This window comes from Dermacentor variabilis, chromosome 2, assembly GCF_050947875.1.
Source record: "Dermacentor variabilis isolate Ectoservices chromosome 2, ASM5094787v1, whole genome shotgun sequence".
In the NCBI taxonomy this organism is placed as follows: Eukaryota; Metazoa; Arthropoda; class Arachnida; order Ixodida; family Ixodidae; genus Dermacentor; species Dermacentor variabilis.
Genome location: NC_134569.1, coordinates 138,533,718 through 138,554,511, shown reverse-complemented (window position 1 = coordinate 138,554,511; position 20,794 = coordinate 138,533,718). Strand labels below are relative to the sequence as shown.

At 44.8% G+C, this 20,794-nt stretch overlaps 1 protein-coding gene across 3 annotated transcripts; it reads right to left on the bottom strand.

Annotated features, from left to right (window-relative positions):
• Nucleotides 1-2,849: 2,849 nt before the first annotated feature.
• On the bottom strand, nt 2,850-19,728 carry LOC142572774 (zinc finger CCCH domain-containing protein 10-like). 3 transcript variants are annotated; one of them, XM_075682119.1, is made up of 5 exons: nt 19,591-19,728; nt 18,660-18,898; nt 17,831-17,983; nt 10,738-10,983; nt 2,850-6,168 (listed from the first exon to the last, which is right to left on the bottom strand). In XM_075682119.1, the coding sequence occupies exons 2-5, from the start codon at nt 18,801-18,803 to the stop codon at nt 5,797-5,799; spliced, it is 915 nt and encodes a 304-aa protein (XP_075538234.1). In that variant the 5' UTR covers nt 18,804-18,898; nt 19,591-19,728; the 3' UTR covers nt 2,850-5,796. The 3 variants fall into 3 exon arrangements, with proteins under 3 accessions (XP_075538234.1, XP_075538232.1, XP_075538233.1); XM_075682117.1 differs by lacking the exon at nt 19,591-19,728 and adding an exon at nt 19,362-19,565; XM_075682118.1 differs by lacking the exon at nt 19,591-19,728 and adding an exon at nt 19,071-19,305.
• Between the last annotated feature and the right edge of the window lie 1,066 nt (nt 19,729-20,794).

The window sequence follows — 20,794 nt, the reverse complement described above, 5'->3', positions numbered from 1 at the left end:
GTCATAATCAGCTCACAAGAGAAATCATTGAAGCAAAAGCTACCATAGGTCTTGGTTATGCATGTGTAAGCTCACCTTCATTATCGTTATCAAGCAATGAATTGGCGTATCTCGGACTGCCACCACAGGCTGTCTGAATGTTTTTTCACATGGTTACTTTTGCTTTTGTTGCTTGGTTTTGTGTTGTTTCTTCATGTCACATGGTTCGCTGAGTGTATAAGTATAGCCTTCCGAGTCACGAAATAAACCATCAGTTGGAAGTTAGCGCTCACCCTGTTCTTTGTTCCCATTCATTACCCCTTTCACCTTCCTTTTGTGCTCGTTCTGAGCTACGCTACAAGCCTAAAAAGGTCATGACATATCCACTCGCCCAACCTGCCATGCTTTTTGACCAGAAGGCCAAATTCTGATAAGTATGGGATAATGCAGTGGTTAAAACATCCAGTTCCCTACTAAATGTTGCCACAGGGACAATAGTTTAAATCCTAGTGGCAGTAGCAATTGCTTCATCCCCCAACTTTGTGACAAGGGCATTTCAAGCTGTCAAGTGCTCTTGCAGCAAATGGAATATCTGACACAGCATTCGATATCACAGAGCAAAATTTTCATGAACATAAATAATGAAATTGAGCTTCCAGATTTCAAATGCGCTTGCCCTGGTATGCAGTATTGCCTACGGGCAAAAACAAATACTGCCCATGGTCCCAACTATTGTGCCCTGTGCAGCTAATTGACGATGTTATGTTCCACTCTGGGTATTTAAAAAAAAAAAACTGCATGAAAGATACGAGTACTACACATAAAAAGTTGGGCTTCTCCCAAAAGGCAAAGCATTAATAGCGACAGCAAAGCATTACACAGTTGCATGAAGGTTTGTAGTTTTATAGGCTGCGACTTGCCTCCAAAACTCTCATTACACGGCGTCCAAGACTAAAAGCGCAATAAGCCACCAACCATCTTGGCTTTCCCTTCACCCCGATTCCTGTAGCAAACAAACTAAACTTCTGCGTGCAGGCTGCGTGGGCAGCCATAGCTGGGCCAGAGGAGACACTCGCACTTCTATAGCCCAGCCGTGGGGCAGTGCGGGTTCAATAATGTGATCATTGAGCACACTGGGAAGATAACACGCATCAAGCCACCACCTTTCTCAGCCCAATCCTTGCACCTGCACATTCTCCTTGCTCTTGGACTTTATGTGGGGCAGTACAGTACCAACACACCTCAAGTGTCTGTATACAGGGACTTTTGCAATAATAGCAGCAAGGGTTTGCAGCCACATATTTTTGTGTGGCTACTTTTATATTTCAGTGGCTTTTGCTTAGGCCTTGCTGCCAATTTGTCTAGAGCAGTTTCTGCACATAAACTTATGACATCTATTGGATCCAATGGCTCCCAATGCTACTTCTTTACACATTGTAATGCGGTTCCACTGGATTTACTCGGCCTAGATGCAATATCATGTTCTTGTTAGTGAACAGCATTAACGTACTGCTTACGCTTCTAATACTGCCACAGAAGTAGGTGCACTATTATCCATCTACATTGCTGTGCTTTAGAACGATGTGCACATCAGCTGTCTCAAGTTGGCCTGAGGCACCCAAGGACCACAGTTGTGGCGTTACTAGATGTCGCTGCCACAAGTTCCATTTATTGAAGCTAATAAGATTGCAGGGCAACATTCATATTTTTTGTGGGCATACTCCACAAAACGTGCAACAGCCGCACCATCTTCAAAATTGTGTAAAGCAAAAAAACAATGAGGCACCTGTGTGAATAGAAATGCTTTTGGCTTAAGGCTTTATCATAAATGTTCATTTAGCTTCTTTCTTTTTGTTCTTCTTTCTTTTTTTTTTTTTTCATGAACTGCTGCACAGACTCATGTAGGCCAAGATGAATAACCGTAAAAGTTCCTTACAAACTTGCCAAGAGGTAAATTTGGAACCGAGGTCTAAGTGGGCTTCTGCAGTGGCGTTTCAACCAGCATGGGAATGATGGGACATATGGCCTTTGTCAAAGGTATACAGGCTGCCTCACACCTTGACCATGTATGTAGTTCGGCTGGCTGCCGTGGTCTTATGGTACACTCTACACATACAGACCCCTGGATGCTGAATATGAGAGTTCTTTTCATATCCCAGGACACTGGAACTTGTGGCATACCACAGGAACTTCCTCAAACAGCCTATATATAGCCAGCATGGTTATCGCAGGCAACGTGGCTCACATACTTTTGACAAAGTGTGTTCGATCATCAGCTGATGGCTTAGAGCACAAGGTGACTATGGCTGCTTACATGCCCTTTTCGGGAGCAAATCTGGAACAATACAATGGGAAAGCAAAATCCACTTACAACACACCTAGATATTTGGAATTATTCTATACATGAAACAGAGTTCCCTTGAAAACCAGGTACAATACAAAAGAAAAGTTGCTCGCTAGTATCCAAACTCCCACTTTACAGACAATTTTGTTCCCACTGCCGTGACCAGTCCCAGACCAGTTTGTCTTGTCCTTGATGTGCTGGAGGGGATGTCTTTCTTCAACATTTCTAATTACCAGGTGCACACCCCTGCAAGGCGACTTTGCCTCAACGTTGCTTGCCAACACAACCAGCAGTGCTGGGTCAGCTGACTGTGCATGTGGGCTTGATATAATTCAGGTTCAAGTGCATTTTTATCTTGCGAACATATTTATTACCAGGAACTTCACACACGCCATAAGGCGCTGTGAAGCTGCAAGGTTCAGACTTTCCCACTCTGAAATAAACGTTAATATTTTCACGCAATAGAGGTCGCTACCAATGGCACTGTAGCTGCATCCTGATGATACCAGCACAAGGAGGAGTATGTAAAATAATAAAATAACATTAAAACTTTTTTTTTCTTTTTTGCAAGCATCTAGCAATGAAGTGAAACTGTCCAGCTAGCACTACAACAAAGTGGGAAGTGAGCCAAACAGTATAAATCCAGAACCCACAAATCCAAGATGAATTACTACATCGGCACATGAACTAACAAATTCCAATCCAAAGCCTGTTGTGCTTACTATTCCCAAGGGTGTTGAACAATTGCAGCGCCAGTCTTCGCTCTAGTAGGTTTGTATGAAATTCTGACACTGGCCAATGCAAAACATGCTCGCATACTATATATTGCTTGACACAACTAAGCTAGGCTGTTTCACAAGAATGTTGCTTTTTTTTTACATTTTGAGGTTAAGTGTACAGCTTACAGATTGTTCAAATCTAGAGATGTTTTCTGTAGAAAACGTTTTTTTTTTTTAATTTCATGTTGCAGTTGTGCAAGTCTGCAATGTTTCTCTTTCCAATCCTCAGCAAAACAAACCATTAAGGCAGCTACCTTTGGTACTTACTTTTCAGTGTGATAACAGCTGGGCTCCAGATTAGTGCACACACTATGAGAGCACTGAGTTTACTGAGTTAAAGGACCCATGTCTCAGCACAATGGGTTGGCGGGCTAGCTGGTGCGGATCCATAAATACTTTGTTTAGCGTAATACAATGGACACAAGAAAGGCGACAGAACAAGGCGCTCCTTTATAGACAGCAGAAACTAGAGGAACATGCGCAGAAACTAGAGGAACATGCGCAGTGAGCATGTTCCTCTAGTTTCTGCTGTCTATAGAGGAGTGACGCAATAAAATGATGTCAGTTGAGAGTAGCGCCTTGTCCTGTCGCCTTTCTTTTGTCCGTTGTATTGTGCTAAACAAAGTATTTATGGACCCATGTCTCAGCAGCAAATGAGTAAACCATCTTCATCAGCAACTGGTAGCCTAGCATCTACCCAATACTACCGGTACAGCTACAGGTAATAAGTTGTCTGATCTAGCACTGTTTGGCACATGCATTATATTCAAGAGTGAAGAAAAGCCATTTGCAAATACCAAAACAGTTTGGGAGCAAGACAGCCATACTAGCCTCTAGGCTTCGATCACAATGTGCTCTTACATTCTCCAGTACAACCTGTGATGTAGTGGCAAAGCAGCCACGTAAAGCACAGCAATATGCAAGACAAAATGTGAAAGACTCTCTAAAACATGCAAGCAACCACTGTGACAGCAAAGGCAACCAGCTCCCTGAACTACAGGTTGCTAGCACAATCCACTCGGATAAGTACAGTTCTCCAAAGCACCATTTCACAAAGCTTCATCGCCCCATAACCCCCCACCCCCTTCCAAAAAAAAAGGAGGAAAAGTCTGGCATTGTGACAGCTTTACAGCTTCTTGTGCCATTGCCGATAGAAGCTTGTGAACCACATGAGTGTTAACCAAACTGCATAGCTGCATCACATGGTAACTTGGTACGGTAGTTTCAAAACCATGTAAGACGCTCTCACCCCATGCCTACACTTGAAGCCATCCCACAGGATTGTATGTTGCATACTATTGTAATCTGGTGTCTCATAACAAGCAAAGAAACTTGTGTGCTTACTGGTGCACACTGTCTGTATGCTAGATAAGGTTTGCCCGTCAGTTATGCCTTGAACTAAATAACATCTTGATTTCTGCTTTGTTATCAATCACCAAGGCACCACAAAGAAAACATTGTTGGGCGGACACTCTCACACAATCAATGCTGTGAGCACAAAATGAAATGCATCAAGCGTCGCCTTAAAATTGGAATAAACGATAAGTCGGTTGATGCTTGCTGCAATGCGATTTGATACACACCCATGTGGCCTGGAAACTATCTCCAAGTGCCTCTCTCGGCATCAATAAACTGCGTAATGACCACAAGTTGGCAACGTGTGGGCAAGGGCGCCATCAAAAATGTTGGCAAGACAGAGCGAGACCACACTGTCATGCGTGCCTGGCAAAGATGGAAAGAGAAAATTGCAACAAGACGTTACAGGGCTAAGAGAGCATATTTCAATTTTTTTTTTCTGAATGTACACAGAATGGTGCAAGAGGTGAAGCAGCACTGACAATTTAATAATGTTGCTGTGCTTCTGTTGTGATGGTTGTGTCAGAATATAGTTTGTTGAATTGCAGTGACAAAAGTGTCCAATGCGAAACATGACAGAAGCATGAAACAATGAAGAGTAGGATGTACGTTGAAACCAGCAGCAACAATGCATGTCAGTGATTGTACCACAGTGTGCAACAGCAGAGCACCATGAGAAAATTCAACATGCTTATAAAAATATGTGGAACCAGACAAAGCCAAGAACACATCACACCTACCAAAAAAAAAGAAACAAGAACAATATGAAAGAAAAGTGTCAGATTTAAGCAAAGTTTCACACTGACATTTCACCCACTGTTTAGATGTTGGCAATAACATTTTTTTTTTAGCCAGCAGTACAAGAACACATCTGGTTTTTTTTTTTTGAAGCCACACACTTTTAACATTTACACCAGGTCTCGCAATAATCATCGTACAGCTTCCCACCTTAACTTGGTGTCAGACACAACCAAGGCAGCAGGAGAGCTGGTGAGTTGAAACGCGAGTCCATGCCACACAAACCGAAAAGGAATGGTTTGTATCCAGGGGACTTGGGGTGAACTGGAGGGGGGGGGTGGGGAAATGATCTCCATGTCACTCGTCAGGATTTTGTGCGGGCATCACCACAGCAGAAAAACTAATGGCACCAAATACAGCTGCCATCCAGCAGCAGAATGTCCGTACCAACAAGATGTGACGTCTCAACGCTAGATGTTGCATTAGGACGCGCAGCTTCAGTTGCTGCATCGCCACATGCTTCACTTAAGAGGCATGCCCTTCACACGATCCAGACCAGTGCAAGAGAGATTGGGAGTATGGTTGCCACCTGGGATGGGCCTAGTGAGTCATGCGGTGGGCAATGACTGGGCGCAGGCTTTGAGTCATGACAGGGTAGGAAACCAGTGGCGCTGATGGGCTGCTCATGGTGATTATGGTTTGTGCAAGGCTCTGTGACAGGGAGGCTGGCAAGCTGGATGATATGGACACTGGCACCACGGGCATCATGGGCGTCATGCTCTGTGGTGTGGAAGTGAGGTCGGCTGTGCCACCCAGTGGTGCCACGGGCCCCAACGCAGCCGCTGTTGGGATCACACCCAGCGGCTGGGTACCAGCGGGTGCCTGCTTGCTCAGCCGCAAAGCTGCGTTCTGGTCCAGCAGAAACTCGTTGGTGGCCATCAGGTCAGCCACCTGCTTCTTCAAGTCATCCACCTGCAAGACAGGTGTTACAAATGTTGAGAACTTTAAATGGCTGTGAAAAATTGGGCGTTCTTTGCCCACGTGAGCTTTGAAGATAATCACCTACCTTTACTACAACACTTCAGGGATAGCCAATACATCAAGGTGTGGTATTCAATCGCTAGTGCAGTATGCCTGTTCCATGAACTGGCAGTTATGACATTTCAAAACCACATGCAAGATTACTTGCAAAGGCCAGTCTGCTAAATACATGCATCTTTGAGGAGTTTCTTTTTCTTTCTTTTCAACACAGTGACAACTACGATATCGAGGAAATTGATCTAAGAAAATTACTAACTAAACATTGCACAGGAACATGTGGCACATGTCACAGCTTCAAACTGTCTTTTTCTTGCCAGTGTTTCAGTTGCAATTTATTTATTTGCAGGGCACACGGGCCAACCCATAGAAGCATCAATGAATAATTTATTTATGCATGCAGCATTAAACATCCCATATAGACTTTTCCAATAGCTCCCTGTTTGTCTCCATAATGTTCCCTGTGCTGCAAGCCTATGTGATCACGTGATAAAGAGCTCTAGGGAAGCACATGCCCTATGTGGCCACATAGGGCATGTTTGTGCTCCGATCAAAGGCTATACAGAATAAAGTAATCAATTACAATTTGTGTGCACCTTACAATTATATACCAAAACGTTAGTTACAATTAGATCATCTGCTTCTGATTTCATTAGCTATAGCTCTTTTCTTCTTTCAATGATTTTTTTTTACTGCAAATTTCTAGTTAGTCTATTTGTCACTTATTCCTTTCTCAACTTCCATGTCTTTTTACATGTCCTCATTTGAAGTCATTACACAACAAATTAGAAAGCAACTTTATGAAAAGCAAATGGCAGGGCTGTACTAATGCTTTCATAACACGCAAGTGAACAAAGAAAAAAAAAAGAGCTTTTCTTAAGTCAACCGTATTTGCTCTCTTAAAATAAGACATCCCTTCATGCCAGTAGCACAGACCAGGTACAAAAACTGGCTGTACAAGGGCTGGGAATCTACAACTTGGCATTCCTACTGTGCACCCACATTTGTATGTGGTTATTTGGGAAGTATAGCTAGCTTTCTTTTTTTTTTGTATATACGACTATGCTAAACGGCAAGCGAAACCTACACAAGCTCTTAAATTTTTCACATAACAAGCTGCAATTTTAAACAGTGTAACAAGTGTAGAGTCCGTGAAAGTCAACCAGGTGTTGCCTTGACAAGCGGGATAGAACTAGCACAGAAGCTTGCTCCACCACTGCAAATCGCAAGACTGGCAGCCAAGTGCAAGGCTTGTCAAGTGCAGTGCTGTCAACTGCTGTGCAGAGCACGCAAGCAGCCTGCTCCACTCTATGGGGCGACCGCAGCGTCCGAGATTGTACGCCTAGAAGCATGCACAGACTAATAGACATTGCAGAACTGCTTTTCACAAGTGGCGATGCTGATAACCTAACATGCACTTGGCCTTATGGCAACTCGCAGTCTTGCTGCACCGCGATGCCACAGAGTGATGCGCCCGGGCTGACAATGCATGCCCAATCCTTTCACAACAAATTATGTGCAATTACTGAGTGTTCAAGATACCGTTCCTCTTCCACTGTCAGTCGAGAGGCCATGACAAAAGTGGCAATTCATCAGAGGTGTTTGGTATATATACAGTTTTTACAGCCACTAGAAATCACTAGATGTAGTCGCTTGTGGGCTGATAACAGTATCGGAGATCAGTAAAAACAGATGTGATTTTTTTTTTCACATGATGGGACGTGAACCGTATGCATTATCAGCCCACACACATAATTCCACTGCCCTGCTGCACAGCAAGACAGTGCTCCGAGACAACATGCACATCCGGCAAAACAATGCCGCTTACCAACATCACTGCTGGTTTAAAGCAGCGCGTGCAGCTCTACGTTTTTATTAGGTTGTGCATGCTCCTGCGTGCACCTCGGACCAAGGAACCGCCCCAAGGTGTTACTCTGTAGAGCGAAGCGTCAGATCATGCGCTCCATAAAGCAATGGACGGCACTGTACAAGTCCAGAGTCTAGTGAACAAGATGAAAATAGTGCCAGAACATGAGCCTCCACCTTAAGCTGTGTTTAGTCCGTACCTTGTACTTTGAAATTGAGAAACCCGTGCTATACATATGACATGCTCGAAGAAGTTTGTAAAAATTGTTAAATCCTTGTTTCAGCAGCTGTAGCTTTGCAACTACTACTATCATTCAACATCCAGGCATATCTTACTGTTTAGACTGGGAAAACTAAGCCCAGCTGCATGCCTAAATTTCTCCAAGCTTGCATTTGTGATTGAAGTCCACCTGCACGACTTGAGCTAAACGAAATGCAATTATTGTATGAATTATCATCATCATCAGCCTACTTTATGTCCACTGCAGGACGAAGGCCTCTCCGTGTAATCTCCAATTACCCCTGTCCTGCGCTAATTGATTCCAACTAGCGCCCACGAATTTCCTAATTTCATCGCCCCACCTAGTCTTCTGCCATCCTCGACTGCGCTTCCCTTCTCTTGGTACCCATGCTGCAATCCTAATGCTCCAACAGTTAGCTAACCTGTGCATTACATGACCTGCCCAGCTCTCATTTTGTTCTCTTAATGTCAATCAGAATATTGGCCATACCCATTTGCTCTCCAATTCAAATCGATCTCTTCCCGTTTCTTAAAATTATGCCTGGCATTGAAAATAACTACCAATACTACTTAACATGGGAATATGCGAGCTAAGTGGGCCACACAGCAGACTCTACAGCTGGGCTTGCCACAGCTGTGGCTTTTTTTTACATGTGGTTATCATCTGCAGCTTTAAAAAAATGGGCAATGTTTGTCCTGTTTAGAGCACTATGTCAGCATCATTGCAGGATAAAAAAAACTAAAAATTTTTAATCTTGCAATGGGCCATAAGATAAATTTAGTTGTCGCTAAGGGCACAACAACCTTATTCCATGATGTTTTTTTGGGCACACACCCAGCGCTTGCTAAACATGCGTCACGAGATGCCACTGGTCTTCTGCAGATGTCACTTGGACCATAAGAGACCAGTCACAGGCAGTAAAATGTTTGGCACCAGAAGTCAGATTTACCAATATACCTCACTATAGCCGTAAAGAAATGTTGACATATCTGAACTTTTCATTTTTAGCACTAAATAAACCTCCTCAACCCCAAAACCATAGCAGGAACACTGGCAAGTCTCAGAACAGCCTGAATAATTTACTACGATAGCTTTACTGCTCACCAGCTTTCGTTTCATTTCCCAGGTGGTCGTCTCAAAACAGCAGAAAATTGATGTTTTGGCACTCACTCTGGCACACTTTGTCTGTTGTGCTGCTACATTGAGCCGTGAAATGAACAGCAGCATAACAGACAACTCAGCGAGCCAGAACAAGCGCCAAAATGTAATGTTATTCACAAGGCCCGTGGGAGACAACTCGTGGGAAACAAAACAGAAAATGGTTTGTAGAAAAGCTATTATAGTACATTATTTAGGGCACTCCGAGGCTTGCCAGTACATTTTCTAGAGTTTCTGCCAGTTGAGGACCTCAAACGTGGGAAATGAAAAGTTGCAATGTCGTGCCAGCACTCCAAGTGTGAAAAAGTACATATGCATATAGTGAAAGGTACAAGTTTATCTTCACTGTCAAAACTACATATAATCGAGGGCAGGCCCATGATAAAACATTAGTAAATTTTTTTTTATGCACACAGAGGTTAGGTGGCACTTGTAAATAAACTATCAGATCTGCACCAACCATTGCACTCTCTCTCCCCCACACTCAAGCTGTTTTACGGTCGTATCCAGCACAAAGTGTCCTTACGGCCAATAAATGCGAGGCGCAACCACAACTTGCCGGTTTGCATTTCGTGGTGAGATGCTGCAGCTTCTTAAGTTGTCCACCGTGCCCCAGGCTCATATTGAAACAACTAAAATGATGCCACGTGTGTTCCGAGTATCTCTCCAGGCCTCCTGAATGCACACATTTCTGCAGCATTTCGTCCGCCTTTCCAAGTCACGGACCTCCCGGTTTTGCAGACCTTGCATTTTTGCGCCGCGCTTCCTGCCGCGCTTCCTGCCACGCCGCTGCTTTCGATTGCCATTTCGCATGCGCTTTCGCCTCTTATTACGATGCTTCGCCATGCTGCAACGCTTTTTATCGCGCACATGCCCCAAAACATCGCGCTGCGCTTTTCCCATACTTTTGCTTGCGCTCTTGCCTTGCGTTTACACAATATACCGTAGCCACGCCATTCTGCAAGTGCTCTTGCCCGCCATTTCGCACGCACTTCTGCTTCTCACTTTAGTGCCTTGCCAATCACTACAAGGTCTCCGCCCGCGCGTTTGCCGCACTTTTTTATGCTCTGCATTTTGGCCTACTGCGCTCTTCGCTGCACTGCGCCCCGCGCTCGCGCCCCCATCCCAGATAAGAGAGAGAGAGAGAGCCACGAGTGGGGGGGTGGTGAGTGCCTGGCAGGCAGTGAAAAGGCCTTTAATGCTGCATAAATCGGGTATAGGGAGTGGGACGGCCGACCTTGCGGCGCAAGATGGCATTCTCTTGCTGCAGCACACGATAGCCCATCTCGTCATCCAAGGCCCGTCGCTTGGCCTCGGGTTCCTCCTCGCCTAGGTGTCGGAACTTGCAGCGGCCTGCGCGGCGGCAGTCTCCCTTCAGGAAATCTTTGCAGACAGGCGGGATCATGCCCACCACCTGTGGCGGCTCAGACACACCCCCGGCAGATGGCGGCAGACGCCCCGTTGTGCGGAACAGCTCTTCCTCCTGTGCAGAGCACAAACAACCAAACTTGGTGGTTTAACCAAATTGAGTGCTGCGGACATATGTGGGAAGGAAGTACTTTTCGGACAAGAACTAATAATTGGGGCAGATTACTAGAAAGAAAAACGGGCACAATAAATATTCTGGATATATCATTATCAGTGCGCCTACTTTCACTCATCCCTTTTTTATCTATGACAGCACGGCAAACAACGGACCTAAAGCAGTTCACAGAGGAAATACTAAGCTGCACTGGTAGATTACCCAACTGAAGTAGTGAGCCAGCCAGTTAGCTTTACTAAGATCAAAGGATCTCGGTAATCAGAGCAGGTTGGAGCAACACCATGTTCAAATCCTCCAGCTCTCTGTGATGCAGTATTTGCAACATCTGGCCAAGGGCAGCTGAATAAAATTATTCACACTAAATCGGAAATTAGTAAATGCTTGACCTGAAAATTCAGTGGCGTTATCCTACACAAGCACAACTCAAACCTGCAAACATGCAAACACAGGCTGCTGTAAGCACTGCAGTTTGGGTGCAATGTTCAAGATTGGAACTTCAGCATTTGCTTGCTATTAGAAAAGAGAGAGAGAGAGAGGTTAAATTGTCAGGTTTTAGGTCCAAAACCAGGATATGATTGATGTACACCGTAATGAGAGGGGGGGGGGTGCAGAACTCCGAATTAATGTTGACCACCTGGGGTTCTTTAGTGTGCACCTAAATATAAGTACACAGGAGTTCTGGCATTTCACCCACATCGAAATGTGGCTGCCGCAGCCTAGGATTGAACCCACGACCTTGTGCTTAGCAATCCAATGCCGTAGCCACTAGGCCACCGTGGGGTGGGTAAAAAAAATATTTTTTTTGCCTGTGCAAGCTCAGACTCAGCCAGAAGTTACCAGTCTAGCAGTTCTTTAACTCCCACATATTACACTGCCCACAAATGCAAAATACAAACACACCAAGTATAGTCACATCCACACAGGGGATACGGTGCAAATGCAAAAGATGATGTTTCAAAAATAGAGATAAGTATGGTTTCATCCCTTCAATATGTAGTATAAGTTTGACGCAGAACGTTGCAAAAGGATCATGCAAGTTGAGACCCACCTATGAAATCTAACAAATATATTATCCCACATGGCATTACGGTACGAGTGAATATGCCTTAGCCGCTGCTAAGAACACATTAGTACTTACCAAAGTTATTTCCTCATTTGCACTGTGCAAATTTGAAACATTTCATTTTCTTTTTCAGCAATGGAAGCAACTAATGGTGGTATTGGCAATGGTTCAAATGAACACGGTGCTATACGCACATACTGCGGCTACGTGGTAACATCACGAGAGCCACATCAACATTTTCCGTCTCAGTGTTTGCAGTGTTTACAGTGTTTGCAGCAATGACTGGCATTAGTCTGCAAACTCCCTCACAGAATATAGTGCTTTACAATTATGAAATAGCTTTATTATTGTATGACTGATTGTAAGTACTGGAAGGTCTTGCTAGAAAGCTGCCTTCACACGATCAACCATCGCAATTTTTGCTACACACAACGTTGTACTCATCACTGTCTACCTGACATATCAGTCTGCACATTTCCTCCACACATTTATCCCATGTCTGGCTCCCTCAACAAATGTCATACATCGCTTCCACTTCCTCGTGTTGATTTTCTAGGAATGCCTGTCCCAATGGCACCCCGCTGCCCCTCCTATCACAGCATAAAAAACCGAGATGCATTTGAATACTTGACAATGGAGAAGAGTAAAACAGGTTTACACACTGAGATAAGTGAAAACTGCCATTTGTATGTTGTATAGATGCAGAAACTTAAGTTCAAGTTTTGCAGAATTTTGTCCTAACTTGCAAAATTTGAAGGTGCCCTTAAACAGGCAGCAAAACGAAAACATCAAATCAGTCCTCTCCTTTAAATTCGATCCACAGAAAACTTTTGTTATTTCTCTCAGCTGCCAGTGTTGCTGGCGTATGTATACTTATAGTCAATAGAACTCGCAGTCCTAAAATGACTCAAATTCCAGTGATACCTTTGCACGTACGGACACTTTTGATGATAACCTTTCAATTGAGTGATAGAAGTGGCGGTTGTTAAAAATTGGTACGACCCTTTTAATCTTTTATCTACTGGCTTATGGAAGAAGCACCAACAAAAAAATCTAATCTTCTTCTCAGTGGAACAGACAGCCCCATAATTATAGTATGAAGCATCAATTCTTCAACAGCACAACAGATAATTACATCACTTTTTAATCTTGACCATTGCAAAACATGAGGGAGGCTAATTACAGTAGAACCACAGAAATTGAAGATGGGTGATCACATGGAGTTACGAATCACCAGTGCACCATAACAAGGCCCACATGCAGCCTCCAAACTTGCCCCTGGCACCAGTCATCATTCTGCACTGCTTTGCAGCCAACAAGGTGTTTAATGTTTCAGCATTCTTAGGTTACTTCAAGCACATTCCAAGGGCCAGCTATATCTATATATGTGTGTTTGTACCTAACCATTTTCCCGCCTACCTGGGTCACTGGGTGGTCCGTGGTTGAATGGCTAGCGCATCAGGCTGCTGTGCTGGGGGACACGGTTCTAAACCAACCGTCGGACTAATTTGGGTCATTGAATATGTGCCAATATGGGCATATGTGCCACTCTTCAACAAACCTCTTTCGTGCCAACATGGGTCACTGTAGATGCGGAACTGGGTAGTTACCACTGTTCAATTAGACTCTTTGACGCCAGCTTGGAGCACAGGGTATGCGCCGCTCGGTCTGTGCCACTGGAAATGTGCTGATCTACAGTGACGAAAAAGATCCCTTAACTTTATCCAATGTTGACGTCAGTCGAACCCACGTCACTTGGATTCCTCAAGGACGGCAATTCGGCGCTTTAGCAGGCTGCGCCACAAATGCACTGGGTATTGCCACTTTTCAATGAATGCCTTTGACATCAACGCTCTAGCAAGCTGCGCCATGAATACGCTGGGTTCGTGCTCTCTTCAATGAACCCCTTGCCAACATGCGTCACTGAGTTATGGGCCAGTCAGTGTACGGCAAGCTTGGGAACTATTCTCAGCGTCCGCAGGCACGGGTGTGCCACGCTTGTCGCCTCGGAGGCAAGGTGTGGACTTCTCGGCAGTGCTACCACATTGCTCAGCATGTCCGAAAAGAAGCCCAAGTGAGGAGCTCAGTTGCTGCACGACACGTTTCTAAGCATTCACAGGCACAGAAGTGCCATGTGTTTCGAAGGCCGCGTGCAGGCTTCACAGAGACTGTGCATTCACAGACACAGGAGTTCCATGTGTTTAGAAGGCCGCGTGCAGGCTTCACAGAGACTGTGCTAGATGGCGCCAAGGGTTCTCAAGGAAGCACGGAACAGGAGTTCCACTGCAGTACACGCCTCACACATAACTTGTTTTGACGGGGGCAATGTATGGTACCGCTATATTGATTCAATGCTAAGCACATTACTGCCAACAGTTATCGTAAAATGGGTTCTGCCGATTATAATTATTTTAATTCCTTGCCAGAAAATTTAGTATGTATATAAACTATCTGCTGTTGCCTGCTCCAGAATCCAAAGCGTTCCTCTAGCAACCTCTACCGTCCTGTTCCATTGAGTGCTCAGCGCACTCAGCTTTCGACAGCGCAGTTACGATGTGATATGCCACATGGTATCTTGTGACCACCTCCTCTTTGTGCAATCTAACCGATTTCTAGCCTTGTGTCCAAAGCTGCACTTGTACGTTTCAAACTGATCCCTAAAATGCTATCTGTTGCACTGTCAAGGAATTGAGGCTTCATACTCTCAAGGGACACTAAAGGGAAACACTGAATCAGTTTAGGCTGAAATTATTCTTTTAAAACTGTATTTATGTTGACTACACTAAGAGGTTGATTACTAGAAGAGAAAATGAAGGCCGGACCTCCATTCTTTAAACTTTGTGCGGATGTTCCAGTGCTGCTACATTGGCATGACACAATGATTTTCAGATAATTTCTTATATTATTTGAGCCGTTTTGATGAAGTGAACGTTCTTAAGTACATTGTGCTCTCCTTTAGAGTACACTGTAGTTAAGCTTTATCAATGGGTAACTAGACACAAGCAGATGCTGACAGAATCCATAATATTACAGCTAACTGGTGTAAAAACTTCAAGACAACATCACCACCTGTCTTTGGCTTTTGCATTTTTTTCTGCCTTATAAGCCTCCTGTTATGGTAAGAATAGCTTTTGTTTGTATTGCAGAAGGGTAGAACTAACACAGATCAGCTTATTTTCTCTTTAGTTTCCCTTCAACTACTGTGTCAGTGGCTACCCATTAAAAGCAAAAGCAAAAAGGAAATGAGCCACAAATGTGACACTGCACCTTTTAGCCACTGTAAATGGCCTAAAAAACTTCCTTCTCTATGTAGTCTTGCACATGACTGAAGCTATGACATTAACCAGAGAGCAATTATTTAATTGAGAAAATTGTGGAACTGCCTTTCCACAGTTCCACAGGATGAAACCATATCTCATGAACTATAAACACTCCTCTCGCAGCTTAACCCTTCAGGTGTTTGCTTTTATGAAGTGCAATGAATTCATTGCAGTTTCTAAAATGAATTTAATTTCTGTTTGAGTAGCACATCAATGAAGGCTTTAAATTCAAATTGTATTTATTGGCGACATGTTGCTGAACATTATATAAACATTTTAAAGTTTTAAAATCAAAAACAATTATTTAGTTATGCTGATTAATGAGCTTAAGTAGGATATTTAGTGTTCCTCAGGCTAAATGGCCTCTTTGTCACTGTTATTGTCTGTCAAAGTTTTCTTGTAATCAACATAGAAGTCATCCCAATCACAGTTGAAAGGATGTTCTTGAATGTCTGCATCATTAAAAAAAAAAAAAAATGCACGGGCTTTTTTTCGCCAGCCTGCCGTGTCAGAAAAAAAGAGACACAAACAACACTGACAGTTGATCATAAGCTTTGTCGCACCATGTGTAGTAATAAAACAAAATTCACCACAAGATTTTAGTTTAGCCAACTTTTGAGTAGATGGTGTAACCAGTCTATGGATGTTCCACATTCACAAATTGCCTCGGACATGGCAGGAGTGTGCATCGGAGGCCAGACGAGAACATAAATGGAAGCAATAATATATGCAATAATAATGCTGACAGCAATGTAATGCGAATAAATACAACGAAACCACTAAATATGGCAGCCTCAGCCATGCTGTTGCTAACATGAGATTTTACCCCAGGCGCCTACGGTAATTAGAAATTTATTTCCTAATGCACCTCATCCTTCAGAATGCAACTTCTTCTCCAAAGCCAATTGAAAATCCACAAGACTGTCACTACCCCATGTCTCTTCAGCAGCAGCCGATAGCACAGCGAGGACACACGTACATGGCATGCCCCTAAAAAAATACCATACCGATACCTGATGCAGATAGACTTTTAGTAACAAACATGATGCTAAAGGTTTTTTTAAAGTGAAGTATTTTTAGCATATTCTCCAGCAGAGCTATAAGCTCTGAGCACACCCTTCGTTCCTATTTCTGTCATCTCCTCCTTCCACGCACTGCTGAACGATGTTCAGGTGTCAGCAGGGTTTCTTTTTCTCTATCATTGTCTCTCTCTCTTTCTAAATATCCTCAGTCCGACAAATGTATGCCTTCAAGTACACAATTCCTTTATTAATACAAAGCTTTATATGCCTGCTCTTTTGGGGGTTCGGCATGTATGCTCGGTTGGTTTTTCAGCAAGTGAAGTGGGCCGACTCTGCAGACAGTGTCACAGCAAAGTGAGCCAACACTGGAGACTGTCACAGCAAAGTGCACCAAACCGAGAGAAATGTGCAATCCACAGCTGTGTAGTGGGCATCTCTGAGCATTGCCGTTCTGCCAGGCAATCACTTAATCTCTATGCAGCAAAATGTGGTGCAGATGATGAACATTTGTGTGCATTTAATTGCCCACTTCACAAAACCTTCGCCTGCACATAGACTCCAGTATGTGCATTGTTGCTTTTTCTCTGAGCAGCACCCTGCCCAAACTCACCGTCAAAATCCTAGGAAGAAATCTCACGGAACACCACGCTATTACGTGGTGTCCGGCGCACGCCGGAGTGAGCGGTAACGAGAGGGCGGACTGCCTCGCTCGAGAATATAGCATCCGAGCGACGGAACGCACTCTCGTAGAATCTCCGATCACAGCAAAAGATATCTTGGAGGCACAGAGACGAGGAAGGCAACGGTATAGCTTTCCAGACACATCCTTGGACTCAGCGCAAATGCGGGACTGGCGCCGACTACAAACCCGTACATACCCACACCTACTCCTACTACACCACATACACCCCACCCGGTATCCCAACACTTGCCCTTGGTGAGGAGGGCGGCCATCTCTTGACCATATCACATGGTCGTGCCAGAGTCGGCCACAAGAAATCCAATCACCCCTTATGGGGCAAAATTTCAACAGTAGGCAGTGGGAGGTGTGGCTAGCCAGCACGGTGCGGGAGGACCAACTGGCCCTTCTCGACCAAGCCCGGCGTGCCGCGATCGCCAGTGGGGCCCTGGACTGAGGGACCCACCCACTGGACCTGAGTGTGATTTTTTTTTTCTTTTTTTTAAATAAAAGTTTTATACTACTACTACTTCTCTGAGCAGTACAGCATCAAAACCTGAACAAATGGTAGTATTGTGTTTTCATAAAAACGCACCACAAGGAAGACATGCATAGATTATGTGTTGTGCAAGTTCTTCCGTTTGTGCCCCGCACTGCCACAAAAGTGGGACGCGTTGCTCCAACGCGGAATGGCTTAACTCACCTGACGAGTGCAGTGCAGGAATTTGCAGTTTGGTCGCAGACACTCGGAGTTCTGGTAATCATGGCAGAAGACAGGCTCCATGGTGCCGCGGGCATCATCGTTGTCCAGTCCCTCAGGATGCACAAACTTGCAGCGACTGCCTCTGTGACACACCTGAAGGCTCAACAGAATGCGACCGCATTGCAGTGCCGTGGGGGACAGAGGTTGTTTAACATTACTTTCTATTCCGTTTAAGCTATCGTCAAATAATTGCATTCGAGGCAACGAATATCTCCAGCATGCAGCTGAAGCTTGCGCTTAATAAGCACTTGCTAGGATCTCCCATAATTGAGCTACTATGCTTAGGGCAGTTAGGATGTATGGTAGCAGTTCATACTTTCTACAAAGCTTTTTCTTCTTTTTTTTTTAAACACCGAGACAAGCTGAAACTAATGGTTGACGCAGACTACAGAAGTACTAAGCTCTAATATACATAAGCATCTGAAAAGGCTCGGCTACTGTGAAGGAACTGCCCAAGATATGGTGAAGCGTTTGCTAAATCTTGGCAGTGGCAACACTGAACCCTGTACATGCGAAGGCGAGAAACTTTTCTGCTAAGCAATGAGACAATCAGAAACTAACGGCAGTGCGCGCAGTATTTAATCTGCACACAATAAACAAAAGAATCTTGCAAATGTAAATGCGGATCTCCATCAACTTAATCCTCCTAGGTGCGCGTGCATTCGCGTTGTGCGCTAACACGCATCACGAACGTTGCGACGTATGCAGATACGATCAGTACAGATATTGCGAATAGTGTTCCCTTTAACAAGCACAATGAGCGGGTCACCTTGCGTAGGAAGTCTCGGCACACGTTCGGCGCATCCAGTCCGCCGTTAGTACCCGACACCGCCATCAGAGCTTCGGGTGGTCTCACGGCTCCCACAGCGTTCACAGCGCTGACGGCAAAGCTCAAATCCTGATTGTCGGTCATCAAGCCGATGATGATACGCAGCACCGTCAAACGACGCTATCAGCAGCAGCAACAGCAGCGGACCGCAAAAGCATGAGACTTCGCCGCGGCAGCGCCTGTGCAAAACAACAGCAGCACTTGACCGCCCGGCGCTACTCGCTATAGGCATGGAACACTACGCCAAGAGCCGCTATCTCTATCACAATAACTAACAAAGTACGAAGACTTTCCAGATCGCACTGCTATGCCTTCGCTAATAAAATCTGCACCAGCCGCTAGACAACTTACGTGCTACAATTGAGTCTAAATGGGATGATTTACGGCAGTCAGCGCAAGCAACGCGCAGGTGCTCGAAGGCAGGAGCGGCGTTCGGCAGGAACTGCGCGTGCAAGCCAGCTTACGCCACCTGCTGATGATAATCAAGAAAAATGTGCATTCACAGCCTACAGTAACGCCGCAAGTTGCGCAGTGAGGAATCTACGGCGTTAGAAGCTCAAGTTGTTTTATTGTCACTCCGCTTTTCAGAATCGCCATTGGACCCCCCTAAAGTAAAAAATGCATACAGGGAACAGCTTCTACCTTATGATGTGCCCGGCCGCATCTGTAGCAATGCCTGCGTCGTCTAACACCTGCTAGAAAAAGCACTCGCACTCGAAAGTCACGGTTTTGATCGTTAACGCTCACGAACAAACACGAAAATTGACGCTAACACAACTATCACGCACAAGAACGATACAGCGTCCGGAATGGAACACGAAGCCTGCGTGCTCAGGTTGTTGACTTGATGTATACAGTCGCTGTTTCTTACCTTTATTCAGGTCTCTAGTAATATTACCCGAACTGATGCATAAATAGCTTGTGTAATAACATCAAGAATTTGAAAAATAAGCTCTAATAATTTGTCAAGCTAAAGTGTGAAGTGGCTAGTTGGGGGCTAAATGTTGAACTATTTTTCATCGCGCACGCAACCGGCGCTTCATGAAGAAGGTGGTGCGCACGCTACGCTGCGCATGCCGTGACGTGCGCAGCTAAAATGAAAAAACCAAAGTAAAAGCCCACATGTTATACTACAGACTATGTACCATGAACGTAATAAAGTATTTTACCATATTTCTGTAGTTGCAAAGATTTTCACTCATGTATTCTAAGCGCATTTTGTGTCACTGCTGAAGGCGTTGTCCAAGTTATGATTTCGGTTTCGATTTCGCTCATTTCTTTAGCGCTGTCATTTCCATGTTTGGTCATTTGTTGAACGGCTGCTATATTATTGTTAATAAGTGCTAGTTGAAATTAACTGCATGAATTCAAAAGAATTATTCTCATTATCGCTCAAGACACTGATGCTTTTGAAAAGACAAGTCGCAGTGTGGGCGTTTTACTTTGCTACAAATACTATGTCCGATAATCTCTGTATGAGATGCTCCCGCATTACTGTGTGAGATTTTTAGGCATGGTGGTTAGGGGAGGTGTGTGATTTTTTTATGAAGAATTTTATTTCACTTGTGCATAAAAAATACTTTGGGTAAAGGGAGAGAGCAAAATTCACCGACGTTTACAACACTACATAATGCGAAATTTGAGCGAAGCTCTACACGTGTTTCACTTCGCGATGTATTGGCTCGCGCGGACAGTCTGTTTCGTGCGGCACATTGCAAATGGAACAAAGTGTGGGGCGACTGCCTCGCTAATCTGGAGATCGTCAGAGACAGCGCGTGGGTGACGCCTGGCTGCGATTCACAGCAGCCGCCGTAGAGGGACCTCCCAGACGACGCGCGCTACTCGGGCGCCATCTCGTAGCCATCGTCGCCGCACTACGATTCTCGCGCTTTCGCCACAACCTCCTCGTACGCTTTCCGCCTCATGATTCAGCTTAGATTCCGCTGCGCCTTCCTCCTCGCGTCTTTCATCCCCCGCTGCACTCCGCGTTCGCTTTCATCCTTGACTCGTTCGCTCGGTTACGCCGACACCGAAGCTCGCCGCAGGAACGGGCGCCTAGCGGTGCTCCAAAAGAA